We start from the raw sequence: 20,123 nt of genomic DNA on the forward strand, positions 1-20,123 counted from the left end.
TGATATCCTTTGATACCATTTGTGAATTAATGATACTTTTGGAGTGCCTTTGTAATTGGTAGCTGACAATCCCTCATCCTAAACGGAGGTGTAGGAAAATGCCACTTTTGAACAATATGGAGAACTACAGTGAACAAGAACTATAAGACACTCAAGTTTTCAGTTCTCTGCACTTCACTAAACATTCTAGCAGGCATTCTGCCATTGTCTATGTGCAGTGCATACCTAATGATGTGCAGTGCAAACCTAATGATGTAGGTTTGGTAGGTCCATCTGCATGGTGCCCTGAGTCCCTTCCAATTGTTAGGTTCTCACATCTGTGGTAGATAGGAGGTAAAGCAAACTCACCAATCCAGTCTCTTTGTCTAGGCCAGGCATCCCCAACCTTTGGCCCTCCAGATGTTTTGGACTACAATTCCCATAATCCCTGACCACTGGTAATGTTAGCTAGGGATCATGGGAGTTGTAGGCCAAAACATCTGGAGGGCCGAAGGTTGGGGATGCCTGGTCTAGGCAATAGTTGTGAATCAGAATAGTTAAGCACCACAATTATTATAACCAATAAATTGCTCTGTGATGGGGCAAGTGGGTGGGCTGGTAGACAGAAGGACAATAGAAGAGTATCCAATTGTGAGAGAACTGGGCAGAACTCTGGAGGTAGATGCATGCTTGATTTGTGCTGGAATCCAAGGCTGTTACTAAGGGAGAAGATGTGTTGGGGTGTTAATACTGTGAGCCCCTCCATCAAAGACTCATGTTGTATATATCTGAAATAAAACAATGTAACAGTCTCTGATTACCTTCTTTCCAAGGAAACCCTGGAATCTCTCTGCTTAGACAGTGGGAGGTGTGTAACACTATGCATACTGCATACCAAATAGCATCACTTTTTAATATTTGCTTAACTAAAAAGAAACTCAAGGCAAACAAAGAAGAGCTTCTTATATTCCCTTGCAACTTTCTTCTCCCCTGATTACAGTTTCATTTTGTAAACAAAACAGGGCCTAAAGAATTCAGTGCTTAATTTCTTTAAAAAATAAACCTAATAATGCAGAAGTCCCAACAAAGGCAAAATTGTTTAGCTCTTAATGGGCTGAATTACTCATCCCTAAATGGCTTGGTTCCTACACATCATATGGTCTGATCCTATGCATGTTTATTGAAGTAAGTCTATTGTCTTCTGTGGGCTTACTCAGTGGCGGAGCTTCATGCTCTGGCACGGGGGGCGGGGGGCGCCTCCCAGAGGGGCATGGCACACGTTCCGGGGGCGGGGTGGGCGCCCGCGATGGCACCCCTTGGAGCCCGCCGCTCGGGGCGGCCTGCCCCCACCGCCCCTATCTTACTACGCCCCTCCCAAGTGTACACAGAACTGCAAATTTGGAAGCTCCTGTAGCAGATATTGGAAGCTGAGGTAGCAGAATGGTTAAGAGTATGAGAAATGAGTTCCAGACTCAGATCTCAACTCAGCTATAAATTTTCCAGGTGAACTTATGCAAGCCACTGATATGTTGGCCTGGATGTTATGTTTAACTTTGTCCTCAATATGATCTATCTCCATGTCACAATTCTTTTTGCCCTGTTGTAATGGCTCACTGTGTGGGCCGTCCTAGCCACATGGATACTTTCCCAGTATCCAGCATTGACAAAAGCACTTTTCATATGATCAGGAAGATTGGCAATGCAACTGTTGGAGAAATTGCATCAGGGTAAGGAGAGTTGCCACAGGGACAAGTTTTTGTTTTTTTGTTTTAATTACATACTTCTTTTGGGGTAAAAGCAAATTGTCTGAGCAGTTTACTGCAATATTAAAGCAAAACACCAACAAATTCATAGAGTTAAGGGGGGATGGAATCAGCAATAGAAAAAAATTACATAAAGGCCAGATTAAACTAACAAACTAAACCTAACACAATTTAAAAGTCCTACACTATGAAAATGGTCCACCTGGCACTACTGAAAAGAAAACAGAGTCAGCATCACTCAAGGATCCCTGAGGTGCATGTTCAAAACACACAACACAGAAGATATTATCAGAATCTTCACCTAACTCATTTTAGCCAGAAAAGAGATTGGAGGGAGGTAGCATATAGATCTTTCGTGGTCTGACAGGGATAGGGAGCTGAAATCACTCCATTGTCATGGTCAGACCAATTTCTGGTGAAGTTTGGATTTGCTGTGGGAAACCAGTTTAAAATGCCCATCCATGGAGACTTATGGAACCCCCTGGATTCCTGCTTTTCTATTGGAGAGAATTGTCAATCCTGCTGAGCCTGTGGAGCTGCTGAATGGAGAGATGAAATGGGCTATTTATTGGCATAAACACTAATGAGAGTCCTCTCTGCTATGGAACTTGTTTTGATCCCCGATATACCAGGGATTTCCAAGTGAAGAAACAGGAAGGGCAAAGGCTAGAGCACAACTGGTGGAAATATTGCATTGAACCCCACCAAATGCTGATTAGAGTGCATAACCTTGTCTACTATGCGGTGGTGAAGGTGCCAAAGAAGAACTGTCTCTGTCACTTGAGGCACAGGTAGTCTCAGTGGATGTAGTAACGATCTTCAGTCCAGAAACCTGTTCATTTTCTTATCTGAACAAAGCCATTGTTGGGCTTAGCATGTCAGTGCTTAATATCTAACTTTACAAGGCTTTTTTAATATAGTATTATTATAGTATCTGGGAGACAGTCTGCACATTACCTTGAAAACACATCTCTATGGTAATAGCACGTTTATCTGCAGCAGCTGTCCAGCAGGACCATCACCATGGCATGGGGAATCTCTTTAGTGTATCATATGTAACAGTCTTAAAAATTCACCTTCTTTGCTCTTCTTCTGACATGTGCAGTCTGGGGATGAAGTAGAGTCCAATATAGTTCTCTGAACTCTCTTCCTGATGATTGTTTCACTGGAAATTGGCCAGCGTCAGTAGACTGCAATCTACCTTCTGACCACCCATGATTAAAGCATACAACCATATTATTTTAGTTTTATACCATTTAACCATAGCTGCCAAGTACCCCGTTTTCCCCGGGAAACCCCCCGTATTTTCTTACCGTTTCCTGCTGGTCTCCCGAATGGATTTATATCCCGTAAATCCCCCAGAAAGCAGCTCCTGCCGGCGGCCATGTTTCTCGTGCCGCTCTGCCCATGTATGGGCACCAGAAATTGGGCGGCGCCTGCACCAGAAGTCACTTCTATGCATGTCCGGAAGTGCTTAGAAGCGATTTCTGGCGCTGCAGACATTTTGGAAATGGGCAAAGCGGCACCAGAAGTTGCTTCTAAGCATGTCCGAAAGTCGCGTAGAAGCGACTTCCAGTGCCACGCCACTGCTGGTCCTGGATTTTTCATTCCGGAACTTGGCAGCTATGCATTTAACTGTAACACTCAAACTTATAGATAAGTAAGTTTAATGTTTTGTTTGAGACAGCATTTGTTTCACCAGTACATGATCCTTTAAATGGAGATGAAGCATTCACAGGCATCCCCTAGCTCCTCTTTACTCCCAGAGGAGAGCAAAACATCTTGAGGTTTAAAAAAAGGAATGGAAAAGGATACTTCCATATCATAACTTTAAAATGAATCCCAATCAAAAGGTAGAAAAATAAGTGTAAAGACATCAAGGTGTTTTGGGAAATGGTTTATAGAGAACTAAAGAAGATCTTGAAATACTCTTTCAAAAAAAGTCCGGAATTTTTTCTTTTAGGGATGATGGGAGATGATATCCGAGCCAAAGACAGGTGCCTAATGAGTTATGCCACAGCAACAGCCAGACTACTCGTTGCAAAATATTGGAAGTCTCAAAGAATACCAAATAAAGAAGATTGGCAACTCAAATTATTAATGTATTACAGTATGGCAACAAAATATGAAGAAGTTAAAGGAATCAAGGAAAATAAAAGAGGGGAAAATTGGAAATGGTTTACCGAGTATATTACCGTAAATGCCAGGTGGAGACAATCGATCTTTTTTCAGCCTCTTAAAAGCTCAAACAAATGAGATATAAAAGAAAACTAAATTAAAATAGTAATCTGCAGAGAACTGAAATGAAAATATAGCGTAGTATAGAGATGGTTGAGGTGTATAGGGGAAGGGGGAGGGGCGTAAAAGGCATGGACCACAGGATTTATATTTTGCTTAAATATATGTTTATATGTTATTATTTGTTTTTACATTTATATGTTATTATTTCTGTAATTTTTCTGGAAAATTAATAAAGCTTGATATTTTAAAAAAAGAAAAAAGAAAAGGTAGAAAAATAATGGCAGTGCTGTGGAAGAGGCGTAGTGTAAGACACAATACTGTATTGCTATTTTAACCCAGTTATAAGATTTTCAATAGACTTGCTCTTTCACATATTAGCCTTCTGTAACTTAATTCCCAATGGCACTAAATCCTATTAAGTATGTATCAACACAAAAAGTGCAGCAAGGTTGAAATATGTTCACAGACAGCCATAATAAATTCATTCAAAAATAATAATCTACTTGATAAACAGGTCACCACCCACAGTTTATTTACCCATCTAAGGTTGTCTGGTGTATAAATCCTTGGTAACTGTCAAAAATAACTGCACTGAGTACAAACACCATGGACTCAGCTACATTGGCAAAGAAAAAGTGCTTTATATGAGTTGTTCATGCATTCTAACACTGTGACACCAGATGGCGCTGTGGGGTTCCATTTTTGCCAACCCTATTTCTCATACAAAGTTTCCAATGTGTTGTATTGAAACACTTCTTTGATGGGTCTAGATCAGGCATCCCCAAACTTTGGCCCTCCAGATGTTTTGGACTACAATTCCCATCTTCCCCGACCACTGGTCCTGTTAGCTAGGGATCATGGGAGTTGTAGGCCAAAACATCTGGAGGGCCGCAGTTTGGGGGTGTCTGGTCTAGATCATGCACATGTTTTTAAATTGTTGCACAAGGAACATGCATTCAAAAAAGCATCTCTCTCTCACACACACACATACACACTGAACAACATGTGAAATAACATGTAGTTGATTAGACCTAGGGCATCCAGTATCAAACTTGACTTTTGTTCACATTGCATTCATAACTGGACATAATTAGCAAGAAGCAATTTCAGCTGGCTAGTTTCCACTTGGATAACTCTTCCAAAAGCACCTACCCACCTTATCAGAAACCAGCCAGAGTCCCTGGGACTGTTGATGGATGATCTTACCCATCCTAGTGCTACTTCCTGTTTGTCTCCCCTTCTCTCTCTCAACAACAATAATTTCTTTTGCAGTCCATCACTGGATACCTGCCACTTCTTGCTGCTTAATACACTATTCTTCAATTCTCAGCATCTCCCTTCCCCGTCTTATTCCAAGCCTGCCATTTCTGAAACTTGAAGCAGTCAGATCACCCATGTGTTTCATTTATCCCTATAAGTGTTCAAAACATATTTAAAATTTTGACTAAATGTTTTCAATCTAGATCTATGCCCAATGATTATTCATGAAATTTGTATACTGTCCTTCTACCCAGCAGTCAGTGGAGGGTGGGACAAACAAGATGATGCTACTCGCCTGTCTTCCCAGGTGTAAATGTTGACGCCAGTTCCTTAGAGGGAGAGGGGTGGACAAGAGGAGCTCAGAATGGTGCAGGTGGAGCAACAGTAGTAGCAGCAGATTGGGAGCTCAGCAGGGTTCAGGTGCAGCAGCAGCAGCAGGGAGGGAGTCAAATTGGGGACCTACAGTTTACAGGCTAACAAACCTGCAGAATCATAACTTTACCAAATATAGAGAAATATTATGAATGACGTACTGGACTGGAAGCAGATCAGCACATTTGTGAATAAGAAGGGAACAGGACCCAACAGAAGTTCCCATGTAAAGAATGAGGAAGGAGTTACGGTAATTTTTGTCAGTTTTGCTTCCTGCTACAGTCTCTAGCGCCACCTCTCAGTAACCCTTCCTACCCATTCCAGAGGGTCAGCCTTTCAGGGCCACAATGGCATGGGTGGGAAAGAGGAATAAGCGAAAACAAAAACAAAACACATTTTCCCTTCCTTCAGTGGGACAATAAATTTCTGAACTTGCAGATAACTGTCACTGAACATGGGTCAAGTCCATTTGATAGGGAATGATCCCATCCTAGTTGGTGGATGCCCTTTGCTCTCGATTCAGCCCTCACATTTTCAGCTCTTAACCTGACTTGGGGGCTTCTGCTATCTACACATAGTGCTTATTTGCAGTGCTGTTTATTGCTTTCATACTGTTCTTTCATACTGTGGTGCACTAAATATTTCTGTGTTAATTTCTTTTATTGTTGTTTCAACTTCTTGTAACCCAACCCAGGAAGTACTGCACAGCAGAAATGTTCTCTTAACACAAGAGAAATTGCATCACCGTGTCAACGATGATGGATAATGCAGGTTGCAATGGTAGCCAACATCTCACCATCCAATGCTAGAAAGCATCAACATCCACCCCATATCAGAAGCTGGACAGGGTTGTCTGACAGTCTGTAGAACCTAGCAGTCAGAGAACTGTTCTATGTAATGGGCATTATTCTAGCAGCTGTTAAGAAGAGAGAATCTTAGCAGGTGCAGCTTGTTTCTTGCTCTACCTCTTGCTACCCTGGGCTCCACATAATTATTACCTGCCCTGCTCTTCACCCCACCAGCCACAATGGGCATCATAAGAAAAGGAAAGACACAGTATGTTTTAAACTTAATGCTAGGAAAGCTTATAGCGAGAGTAGGATTTACAGCTTGATCCACATTTAATCACAGTGATTTTAATGGGATGGAAACTGAGAATCACAATTGAATCAACTAAAAGCGTAGCCAAGACTTTACTGTGCCATAAAACAAATTTGGAATGGGGGTAAACTACAACGGAGCAATGTCACAAAATACAATGTCATGCTAGTACCACATGACTATTACGCTGGCACTGCAAGCAGAAATACTATCACAAAAATATAGGGACCAGAGTAGGTTTTTTGTTCAGAGGAAGGACAACCCAATTTTATGTTCTATCTTTATGTTCTATGCAATGCACCTGAGAATATACCCATATACATGAAAAGAAAGTATTGCTCTCCTTTTGCTATAATTCAAATTTTGAATAATGAAATGAGTTCTGAAGTAAGAACAAGAGAAGGCACCCAAGCAGTTCAACAGGGATTAGTCCAAGCCCAAGGATGCAGAAATCTAACCGTTGTGCACCTCCACTAGCTGCCTATATAAGTCCATTCAAATCCCTAGTGTATAATTTGAATACATTTTCTTTTTCTTCAATTTTGAAAGCTGAAATTATGGAGAAAAAACTTATTTCATGTTGTTTAGGAAACTGCTATTAAAAATATTAAATTTACCAGGGGTTGCAATGTAGGGAGAAAAAAACTTTCCCAAAGAATCTGTATTCATGGTCAAAGATTCTTATTTATAAAATAACACCTGTGTAGAGGCTAAACTAGTAGCTCAGCTGGTAATTAGGCAGATGGTACATAAGAGCCTTTGTTCTATTTAAAACTTTTATTTCTTTATCCATTTTATGATTCAGAATAGACACTTACAATCCTTTTTCTAAACATCTTTGCTGGGATATAAATTTCAATGTTCTCAGTTGCATTTAATTTCAAGCAAAAGGTCATTAGGACTGGAGTATTACTATAATAAGGTTATGGGAACAGTAGAATCCCATTTATTTAAAGAAAGGGGGATAGGAAGGAATTGGGTTGCGAGATGAAGAAAATGCACTGTGACTGCATCAAAAGAAAGATGGAAGCTCACAAAATGAGGACGCATAAAATGGCAATTCAAATGTATTCACAGAAGTTTTTAGCAATAAACAAAAATGTCAGTCCTTTGCATAAAAACCCTCCAGAAAATGATTCGTCTACAAATGCAATACTCCAAACTTTTACTCTGTGATCTGAATCCAAGTGAAGTGAAACAGGATTTCAGCAACATGTCCCCAATGTCTCTCAGTATGAATATCCAGCCTTTACACGTTCCCATTGTTGCATTAATAAGGATTTTCCAAAGCTTGTCTAACTTTTCAAGGAGATTATAGAAATCTAGTGTAAAATAAGGAACTAAAAAACAAACAAGAAATAAAAAAATCCCTCCAATACATAGACGATGCTTAATTCCTCTGAACTTGTACTATGGCACTGTATGAGTGGGGGAGAAGAAAGAGTACCAAAGCAGATACCAATATTGATTCACCTCCTGGCAATAAATATCCAAGGCTGAATAGGTTCACTGATTAATCTCAATATTTACACATTTCATGACACCTTTACCTTTGCTAGCTCAAAGACCAGAAAATAAGTAGCATGTGGCCACTGTGGTCAGATTTTGAGTACAAATAGGAGTACCTAGGACAGAATATTGGATTTTTGAGTTACAATAATATAGTTTTATTCATTTGTTCATTAAATTTGTATACCATCCTGCATCTGAATTTCTCATAAGAACGTAAGAGGCTGCTAGATCAGGACAACGGCCCATCTAGTCCAACTTCCTCTTCTCAGTTGCCACCCAGGTGCCCAAATGGGAAACTTGCAAGCTGGATTCCAGCACAAGAGCCCTCTCCCCTCCTGGGGTTTCCAGCAACTGGTATTCAGAAGCATTGCTGCCTTCCGTTGTGGAGGCAGAGCACAGCCATCATGGCTAGTAGAGTTCAACAGCCCTCTCCTCCATGATTTTGTCTAATCCTCATTTAAAGCCATCTAGGTTGGTGGGTGAGATGGTTGGACAGTGTTCTCGAAGCTACGAACATGAGTTTGACCAAACTGCGGGAGGCAGTGGAAGATAGGAGTGCCTGGCGTGCTATGGTCCATGGGGTCACGAGGAGTCGGACACGACTAAACGACTAAACAACACAACAACAGGTTGGTGGGCACCACTGACTTCTGTGAGACTCAGTTCCCTAGCTTAACTAAGTATTGTGTGAAAAGGTGCTTAATTTTGTCTGACTCGAGACTCCCAGCATTCAGCTTCAATGGATGTCCATGAGTTCTAGTGTTACGAAATGGGGGGAGGGGGGAACGGGACCACTTGTTTCTAATTCCTTCATCCATGCCATGGACAATTTTCTGAACTTCTATCATGTCCCCTCTTCTCTAAACACCCATTTATTTTCTCTAAACTAAAAAGTCCCAAATACTGCAACCTTCCTTACTGGTGAGCTGCTCCATTCCTTGATCATTTTGGTTGCCCTTTTCTGAATATTTTTCAAGACTACGGTGTCCTTTTTGAAGCGAGATGGCCAGAATTATATGCAGTATGGCAAATGTGGTCGCACCATAGTTTTGTATTATAGCATTAAAATAAAGGCAACTTTATTTTCCTTTCCTTTCCTAATGATGCCTAGCACGTAATTTAAATTTTCACAGGTGTTGCACACTGGATCAACATCCTCTTTGAGCAATCTGCTACAACCCTAAGGTCTCATTTCTGATCAGTCACCGTCATCTCACACCCCATAAATGTATATTGTGAAATTATTGATATTATATTTTGCCTTTGCATGTATCACTTTACACTTGTTTACACGGAATTGCATTCGGCATTTTATCACCTATGCACCGAGTTTGGAGCGGTTCTTTTGGAACTCTTCACAATAACTTCTTGTTTTAATGGCCCTGACAAGTTAGTAACATCAGCAAACTTGAGCACCTCGCTGCTCACTCCTAATTCTCCATCGTTTATGAACAAGTTTAAAAGTACAGGTCCCAATATTGATCCTTTCAGTACATACTCCACTTTCTACATCTCTCCATTTGGAGAACTGTATTTATTCTTACTTAACCTGCAACTTAACCAATTTGGGATCCTCAAGAGGACCTCTCCTCTTATTACAGTATTTGCCTGCTAAGCTTACTCAGGAGTTACAGTAGCACAATTTCATGACTTGTGTTGCTGCGGTGTGATTAGTACAGAGAATCTAGCCAAGAAATACAAAGTTAAAACTTACTGTAAGTTTAGGCCACAATAATAGAAAGTAATGATGATAGAAAGTAATAATAATATAAGTTATCAGCCAAAGATACTAATATATTAGAAGAATCTGATAGCTTACACAAATTCTTGTATTTTAGAAATCTACTGTTGTAGTTTCAAGGAGGGTGGGAATCATTAATCATCATTATTTTTCAGGAATCTTGGCTGCCAACTCTAAAATAAGGGGGGAAAGACATAAGCTAAGACAATAATTGTAAGTCAGGAACTCAAAGCCTCGGGGTAAAGCAATGTCCAGTTACAATAATAGACCCTGCAATCATAAGTGATTTTGGAAATGTTGCATTCATACTACAGATTTGAGCAGCCTTATGAACTAATAAGCAAAATTTCAGTCCTAATATAGGTGAAAACCTGTAAGATGTGACATTCTTACATGGATCTTATGTGTGATCTTCCTCTCTTCTCTCAAAGCCCTCCTTTTCTGCATTTGGGTTAATTCCTTAGGCTGCAATCCTAACCAAATTAAGTTAGGAGTCGTTGGCATCTGTCTGTCCTGAAAGAGACAATGGAGTGCACCTGCGAGGGCAAAGACAGCTGCTGTGTTAGCATCACCGATGTGACCTCCCTGAGGTGCAAGCCTGGGCAATGTGTATGAGGTCCTGAGCTGCCAAGATGACAAGACCCCCAGCCTAAATCTGTTCCAGAGGCTTGTGGGGGGGGACCCATAGTGTATTTAGGAGGTCTGGAGAGAACCCAGGGACAGGAGAGGGAATGAAGTTCTGTTGTACAGCCCAAAGTGCTTGACCTAGCAGAAGTATCAAGCTTAATAACACCCTTAAAATTTACCACCATGATCTTTGCTGATAGCACTTTTTCTTTAGCTCTTGCACATTTTTGTTGTTTATGTAGCATAGTTGCTGTGTAATGAACCATGCTCATTGATAAACACACTAAAAGCTTATTTCAAGGAGATTAAACATTTTTCTTCCACAGCTGAAAACACCACAAAATTATAAAGCAGTTGCTGTCAGGCTAATTCTCATTTAATGATCTGCCTACCTCAGGCAGGTTACACAATCTGGATATATTACTATATTGAAACATTTAACACAAGAATATCTTTTGTTTATAATATAAAGCCTAAAAATCCACGCGAAAGAGTGATTGGACTTGCAATTTTATTTACAAATACCATTGCAGGTTCATGAATTAGTAAACAAGAAACGGTATAAAATACAACTGAAATTTGTTAAAGCACTGAAAGAAATGGAGTTAAGGGATCCACGAATCCACTGATCTCAATCATTGTTAGCTGTATTCTACTCTTCTGATGCGTACACAGGTACTTTAAACTTTGCATTAGTTGATCACATGCTGCAATTACAATCAATAGAGGATCGTGAGGTCTCTTTTTTAAAAGAACACCAAATATTGAAAACAATAAAGTTAAATGAAGCACTTCCGAACTTTTCTATAAAAATAATAACTGTCAGATACAAGGTGGTCATGCCAGAGAGAATTATCTGAGAGAAGTAGTTGCATGAGACTCCACCCCACTAGGTAATACGACAAAACCAAAACATTTCTATAAATTAATAGTTACAGTTAGGTAGCCGTGTTGGTCTGACGTAGTCAAAACAAAATAAAAAAAATCATAAGACAGAAAAACCAGTAGGAGAACACTTCAATCTCCCAGGTCATTCTATACAAGATCTCAAAGTAGCTGTCTTATTACAAAAGAATTTCAGAAATAGACTGGAAAGAGAAGTTGCTGAACTGCAACTTATTACCAAATTTAAAAACCATGGAGAGACCTGGTCTAAATACAGTGGAACCTCAGTTTATGAACACCTCGGTTTACAAATTTTTGGTTTACAAATGCCGCGGACCCATCTGGAACGGATTAATTCACTTTCCATTACTTTCAATGGGAAAGTTTGCTTCAGTTTATGAACGCTTCAGCTTATGAACAGACTTCCGGAACCAAGTACACCCATGCTTCGGGTTAAGTACGCTTCAGGTTGAGTACTCTGCGGACCCGTCTGGAACGGATTAATCCACTTTCCATTACTTTCAATAGGAAAGTTCGCTTCAGTTTATGAACGCTTCAGTTTAAGTACTCCGCGGACCGTCTGGAACAGATTAATCCACTTTCCATTACTTTCAATGGGAAAGTTCGCTTCAGTTTATGAACGCTTCAGTTTATGAACAGACTTCCAGAACCAATTGTGTTCATAAATAGAGGTACCACTGTAAAGACATTGGAATCTTATCTCATTATACATGATAAAGCTTCTTTAGCCATCTCACCCCTTGCTTTTTCCTGTAAGACCAATTGCAATCAGTCGTTAACAGTCATCAACAGGTTTACCACACCTATCAGTCAATCTCCCATTCCCACCACCCTTCTGAGTAATACCCCTCCCCACCCTCTCTGGTGACTTCTGTTTCAGTGTATCTGAAGAAGTGTGCATGCACACGAAAGCTCATACGAATGACAAACTTAGCTGGTCTCTAAGGTGCTACTGGAAGGATTTTTTTATATTGTTACAAATGAATATGCAGCTTAAGTGAATGCAATAATTTTAAGACTCTAATGAGGTGAGCCAAAACAAGACTACAGTGAACTCCAAAGGGCAGCAGAGACAGAAATATTGCTAATTCAGTTTCCTTAGTCATTCAAGTTCAGGCTGTGTTTGGCTGTTTCAAAACAACATTTTTTTAAATAAAACTGAGTATGATATGATAAAGCCGCAGTTCATCCTTGTGTAGAAACTCGGGGATGAACTATAAGTTACATTAATAGTGTTTTTAAAATAACATGTTTGGGACTGGCCATGCCTCCCTCTTAAACATCCTTTCCTCTGTTCTCTTTCCTATAGAAAATCCCCTCACGTTGCTGTGCATCAGGTGTCATGTGATGCAAATAGGACTTCTGGAGACAATTAGCAGCATTAAAGGGCAGGGTGGCAAGGGAACCAGCACAGGAAAAGTGTTTTAAAAGCACTTCCACAGTGCTTTTAAGCAGTGCCACAATGACTCTTAAGAAATAGTGGTGGCCAATCCTAAAAAAAAATAAAAATAGGTAAGGTGTTATTCTGAAGTTACTGTAAATTTATTGGCTAGTTTGGACTATTTCTTATATCCTGAAGTTGTTTGGTATTTAACCAGAGACAGCAACAAAAAATGAGTCAACGTACAAAAAGCTCTATTATATTCCATTTGAAGCCATGGTGTTGAAGATATTATTTAAGAAATAAGAGAGAAATGAAGTAAAAATGATTCACCCCCAAGCTTTTCCCTTGGTCTCAGAGCACCTAGTGACCACTGAGATTATCATTCTACACAAACCTACAGTACAAACCTATACATGTTTGTTGAGAAGTAAATTCCATGGCAGCTTTGATGATTTTAAAATCCTAATGATTTCAATTGGACGGTCAAGTAGGTACTTGGATCTCTCCCAATGAAATCAAAGGAACTTAAAACTTTGGCTGGCATTTAACCTATGTAGCCAACCAGGAAATGCAAAAGAACACTTCATCATATTTTTCTTCTAAATTCCCATGCCTACAGAAGAACATCTCTTCAGGTTCAAAGCTTCCAAACATGATTGGAACTTGCTGATCATCCAAAAGGCGGCTTTGTTTCACTTTTTCTGTTCCTTCCATTTTGCAGAATCACCAGTATAAGCTACAAATTCCCCTGATGCTCCCAAAGTAAGAGAACTACATGAATACCCACAAAACTTTTCAATAAAAAAGTCAAATTGTATGAAATCAGTTTCTCCGCTTCACTGCCTTGAAACTGATTCATATATTGTTATACGCACAAATGACTGCTCACACAAGCGGACCACTCACGTGAGCAGCCTAGTAATGGGGCTGAGATCTCACACAGGTTCCCACCTGCCAATTCACATGAGCCTGTCCCATTCTTTCCAACAAAGAGCAAAGCATCTTTTATGCTTTCCAAACTAAAGTAGTGATTGAGCAATTGTGAATAAAAGACTGCGCAGAACTACACCTAGGGCACCAGACAAGGGATTCCGAACCCTGTGTTTTGCTGCCAAACAGTGCTGCTTATAGGTCAGGTATTTTTAGAGAAAAGGCTGCAAGCTCAGGTGCAGGTTGTCATTTCCCACCCACTGCCTTTTATCTGAAGCACTCACTGCCACTTTCCCTCTGCTTGCCCAGGTTCCACAATGTGTTTGTGGCTTGCTGGTTTGTTTGTTATTGCAAAACTGATTAGGTGAGCACCTATTTTATGCATGTCCTTAAACACAGTAACTATATTTCCATCTGGCCTTTTTCCAGGCACTATTTTCACCCATGAAACAAAAAAGGATGGTTGGGACTCCTCCTCCTACAAACCACACTGTTCTAACCTGCAGTTGCCAATGAATGTGAAGTACTCCAAAACGTTCCCAGAAGTTTGCACCATAATTACATTGCATCAGTTTTTGGTTTCTCATTGGTTTTTATTTGGGAGGTTTTTGCCACCTAAAAATATACAGAAAGTTTCTTCCTGCCTCATCTAAACATTACCTATATTTTTATGCAATACACCATGGCAAGCAATTTCTCTTCCTAACACCCAGAATATGAAGGTAAAATAAGGTAATACAGATGTTCCCCTCCTGTATTCAGAGCAAAGATAGTTGAATGACACAGAAAAATGACTAGACATACAAAAGTGGTCCACTTTTGCTAAAAACAAGTAGTACTGAATCAACAGCTTTTAACTTCAGGAAGTTCAGAATTTCCCCATCTATGTCCTTGGTCATTTGGGAAACTTCAGTTGTTTATCTAGAATCATGGAAGGATAGCAACTAAATGCAGATGCAACAATCTGTTGATAGTTTTGTGGCAAATACTGTACATGGATAGTTTCACAGTTAAGATTACCACTGGATAATTTGGGCAGCATGCAACAATTCCCCCAAAGCTAGGATTTTACATGCAGCATTTAAGAAAGGCATAGACCTTCTAAATGTCACGACACCTCTCTGAACTCCAGACTTAGCAGTGAAGCAAATTTAACAAGCATCATATCCAGCAAAACACACTGATCTGTTGATAGAAGCAGACAACAAATATTTACGTGTTTGAGCCCTTTAAGATGGGAGCTGACAATTCAGTTCCATCTTGGTTAACTGCAAGGCTGAAAATTCAGACCCCTGCCTGCTTGCCCTCCTATAAATCTGAGTGGCACCCAGAAAGTTTTTAAAAAACATTTCATTTCTGTACAAGTTTGGTACCTCAACATTTGATTAGATATAACCCAGCCAAAATGAAACACTTAAGTTGTGGTTTTAACAGAAGCACATCTAAGCATGTACTCTTGTCATTCAAATGAGATGCTTAAAATGGCTTAACTTTGATTTGATCATGTTTTTGATAATTAGACATGTTCTTAACAGCCCTGATTTAACATTCAGACACCCCAGAAACAGAAAAAAAACTGAGGCACATTAAAGTTAGTAGCAGATGAAATAAAGTTTCTGCTCTGAAAGCCTTACATACTGAGAGAAAGGAAAGCATGATCTCTTATTGAATTAATCAAATAGAAATGCAGACAGAACACTTCATCTGATAAAATGGAAAGAGTGCATGCTTATTAGTGCAAATACTTGTGAAGCTCAATCCCAAACATATTTACTCAGAAGTTCCATTAATGTCAATGGCACTTGACTGATGTACTGCAACCTTGCTCCATCTTTTTGGGACTTACTGACCTGGACTCCAAATGTTGATGGAAACAGAGGGTGCCATGAGGCAATGCAGCAAACACTGGCTACAGGACTTTTCTATCTGAACACGGAGCTTTAACTGAGTAGTGGGTTTTTAATATGAGCCCCATACTAAAATGCTTGGGAACCAAGACTTTTATAACTTTTGGGACTTCTAGCAGAAGCAAATAACCTAGTAGAACAAGTTCAGGATTCATATACTAATCAGTCCAATCTTTAAGCCTTCAGCAACAATATGTATCTTAAAAATGTATCTAGAATATGAGCTTGGATATTAAAATTCATTACCTAACTCTAAAATGAGAGAACCAGAGTTCAAGTTGGTACCCTTTGTCCTACACGTATAAAGCCTTTATCTTCATCATCTGTTTCCAAACTGACAGTGGCTATTTGGTATGGCAGAAAGGCATTCTGCCTATATTCAAACACACCCTTCCTTACATGATTAGTTCATGTGTTCCAGACTTATGTCCTAGCACTGGGGGGGGGGGGATATGGGGCAGGACCCTGCTTGAGTCTAGCTCAAATTAAATTGTCTGAAGGTATCACACAAGTATCCTTCAAACGCAATTGGTAAGAGCAAGAGAGATCGATATCAAACTAACCAAATCAATTTGAGATTACAAAGTTTTGTTACTGTGATCCCTGCCAAATGAAGACCTCCTGGATGCTCCTCTTGCAGCACGATTTTGCCAAAAACCTTTGCTGTAAAACTCACTGAAGAGAAAAGAGAATTATATACCCTCTTCAGCAAATCAGCATTGTCACAGTCCATCCAAAGTTAAACGGTTTAGATTTAAACAGGAATGATTTAAGCATGTCATTAATTCTCACCGAAAACAACGGCACCAGAAGTGCATGCGACCAGCTGGATTGTTTAATTGTAGCCTATATGCTGATCCCACCGCAGGGACCATGCAGAGTCAGAAATAACTGCACATGCATTTGGAATGTGGGGTTCAGTTAACACCAAGTGCATGCAATGGATTTAAAACCATGTGGTAAAAGTACATGGGGCAAAATGGAAAGTTCTTCCAGATCTGGAATCTGTTTAACTTGAGCTCCATGTCCACTCCTACAACTTTAGAAAACTGCAGATTACTCTTCATCACTGACTATAGTTTGGACTGTTACATTGGCATATTTGAAACAGCATTTGCAGAGGGGTGGAGAAGCATAAGTGCAATTACTCTTTGGCAGGGAGGAAAGCCCCAGAGTCTTGTGGCATCATGAAGGCTAAGTGCATGATCTATCAAAGATGAGTAATTTTGTGCCACTGGTGTTAAAGGGAGAGTTAGATATGCACTTAATCCCTCCCTTTGAACTCAAAGGGATATGCAGCCCTTTCCTACCCATCTTTACTCAAGTTCTACCAATTTCCAAGTCTTGAAGGCTGGGATCTGAGAGTAGGCATCACACAGTAAACTGTCAAGGAAGCAATCTGGGGAGTGAGCTCCACTGAGTTCCGCTTCCAAGGGAACATACTCAGCACCCAGCTGTTTACTTCAAGCAAGGCTGCAGCCATGCAGCGTGGAGAGTAGACACACAGGCTTAGAAGTCTCCCAGAGTTCAGTAGGGCTTACTCCCGAGAAAGCATGCATCTGGCAGAGGTGGGCTAGGAATGTGCCTTAATTTATTTCATGTCTTCCTCCAGTTACCCTATTGCAAAGGAGATCAAGGGGACAAACACGTGCAATGAACTATACCGTGGAGTGGGGCGTCGCGAGGGTGACAAAGTGCAGCGCATTAAAGAAAACAAAAACCTACAGAGGAAGAGTACGCTGACCTTCCTAGCAGGCATCTCTCTCTCTCTCTCTCTCTCTCTCTCTCTCTCTCTCTCTCTCTCTCTCTCTCTCTCTCTCTCTCTCTCTCTCTCTCTCTCTCTCTCTCTCTCTCTCTCTCTCTCTCTCTCTCTCTCTCTCTCTCTCTCTCTCTCTCTCTCTCTCTCTCGTGTGTGTGTGTGTGAGAGAGAGAAAGAGAGGGGGGAGGGTGGACACCTCTCTCCCTCCAAATGCAGCCTCGCAAACACCTTGTTTGGCCAGCTGCTCCCCTGAGCGGGAGAAGCCCAGGTGCCGCGGCGAGTACTGTACCTGTTCGCGGCCCCTTCACCTGTTGCCTGGCCTCCGCCCTCCAGAAAGGGCGCCGGCTCTTCCTTGACCTCGCGCAGCACCAGCGTCTTCTCCCGCTCGCGCGTGAACTCCCCCGGCCCGCCTCGGCCGGGCCCCTCCTCCAGGGACTCCACGTAGAAAGCGGTGCGAGGGGCCGGCTGGCGCCGCTGCTGCTCGGCCAGTCCATGGAGCCGCGTGGAGGGCAGCAAAGTCCCGTTGAGGGGCGGCGGGGAGGCAGCGCAAGGCGGCGGCGGCGGCGGCGGCGAGGACGAGGACGACGAAGAGGCAGCTTTCTTCCAGAAGGAGCCGTTGCTTCTCTCCTGGCTCTTCAGCAGGCGGCTCTGGCTCGGCCCCCAGTGCTCGAAGCTGCTGTCCTGCTGCAAGCAGCCGCCGGCCGGGGCCGCCGGGTGGCTGAACAGTTTCCAGCGGAGGCGCAAAATGTGCTTCACGTCAAAGTCCTTCCGACCCGAGTTCGACATGCTGCTAACGAGGCCGCCGCCGCGGCGGAGGGAGACGAAGAGGCGCGCGGCACCGGCGAGGCTGGAGCGAGGCGCTGCCTGTTTCCCCGCTCCGCTCGCCTCACGGAGGAGGGAATCTCCGAGGGGAAAGGGGGAAGGAATGGGGTTTAAAAGAAGAACGGCACAAATAAACACATACACAAGGGGGTTACAGAGCCGCCAGAGGTAGACCGGGGAAAGGCGGCGGCGGCGCCCTCAGCGAAGACGGCAATGAGGGGAGAGCTGACGGAAGGCTCCTCCAAACTGCGCTCCTGCCACAGAGCGGACCGAGGGATTGCCGGCGCGGGAAAGTGCGCGCTGCTCTCGTGGACGAGGCGGTGGGGGAGAGTCCTCCGCTGTGCCCCCCCCAACCCTTTTCCAGGCTCCAGCGGCGGCAGCTCCAGTAGTAAAGCAGGTGGCTTCTTCTTCCTCAGCAGCAGCAGCAGCAGCCTCCACCGCCGCCTCCTTTCCCTGGCGCGGAAGAGTGTGGAAAGAGCCTGGAGTTATCCGCTTCCCTCAGGAAGCCTCGACTGAGCGCTTTTCTGAAGGGCTGGGGGGCGGGGAGGAAGCGGCGTCGAAAGTTGCGTAGCCTTTAAGGGCTACTTAGTCGGAGGGGAGGGTTGGCGGCGCAGCTTCTTCCCTCGGCAGGGCATATTAGCTCTCTTTCTCTCTCGCGCGCACACAGCTGTCAAGGTCCTCGCTGAACCATTTTCTCTCCGCCTGCTGCCGCCTCTCCAGCGCCTCCCTCTCCGGCGCTGTCAATAAAGGATGCAGATGTTCAGAGAAGCCTTGGGCGGCGGGAGACGCCAGATGACCCTAATTTTAACGGTCACGCTTTCCATGAAAACGAGGCGGCGGCGGTTTTTATGGCAGGATCTTACGGCCCCTTAGAATCGATGGGATGTTCCAGGTGTTAGAGCACCGCTTGTCCCCAAAAGGCACTCGCGATCTCTGCAGCAGGCGGGCGGACTCGTGTGAAGTTTGCTCGAACAAGTGGGGATGCTGGCGAGTTTCATCTTCTCCTGAGCTCTTACCGAGAAAGTCGAGTGCAATCCCCACATAGTGTCTCCCTCTTCAGGAGTTCAGTTTTGCAAGGATGTTCCAAGATGGCCACAACCTGTGTTTTGGAGGGAGCAGGGGCAGCGATATCCTCCTCAAACTAGCAGTGTCTTTCCAGGTGGCACTACTAAATTCAGATTATAATCAATGAAGTTTCCACACTGGCTTTTCCCCCACTCTTGTGCTGATATTTTGCACTCATTTGCTCCCAAGAGTTCAAACAGTTCTCATTCCAAGCTGTTGAATTCCCACGTTTTTCCTGAAAGCCATCCCATTTTTACTCCCAGTGTGGATTTGATGTGATTTAGAAACACACACACACACACACACACACACACACACACACACACACACACACAGACATTTTCACAGCAATAGTGGGCCAGTTCCTTTCTTCTGTGAACTGACTGTGGGATACCCACCAGTTGTCCTGTCCTAGGGGATGGAGGGGGAAAGTTGTATTATAATTCAAAATCCATACAGATGTTACAGCTGGATTCTAAAATGCTGTTAGTTGTTCCTGGAAAGGTGTGGATTTCCTCCTCTGGTAATCTGACTTCCTGTGAGATATGGCTTGAGCCAGGCTTCCTCAACCTCGGCTCGCCAGATGTTTTGAGACTACAGTTCCCATCATCCCTGACCAATGGTCCTGCTAGCTAGGGATCATGGGAGTTGTAGGGCAAAAACATCTGTAGGGCCGAGGAAGCCTGGTTTGAGCATTCCTAGCCTTCCAGAGCAGGCGCACATTACAGGCCTTGCTTGCTCTTTCTAACCCCCT

The 20,123-nt window shown here is 42.5% G+C and overlaps 1 protein-coding gene across 1 annotated transcript in view; it reads right to left on the reverse strand.

Moving 5' to 3' along the window:
• The window catches only part of KLHL1 (kelch like family member 1), a 125,573-nt gene extending 107,001 nt beyond the window's left edge, over positions 1-18,572 (reverse strand). Inside the window, exon 1 of the mRNA XM_088667464.1 lies at positions 17,772-18,572. Coding sequence (XP_088523590.1) covers positions 17,772-18,268 — 497 coding nt within the window. The 5' untranslated portion in view covers positions 18,269-18,572. The remainder of the gene's footprint in view (positions 1-17,771) is intronic.
• Positions 18,573-20,123: the final 1,551 nt, after the last annotated feature.

The sequence above is a fragment of the Zootoca vivipara genome, chromosome 4 (genome assembly GCF_965207765.1).
Source record: "Zootoca vivipara chromosome 4, rZooViv2.hap1.1, whole genome shotgun sequence".
Classification (NCBI taxonomy): Eukaryota; Metazoa; Chordata; class Lepidosauria; order Squamata; family Lacertidae; genus Zootoca; species Zootoca vivipara.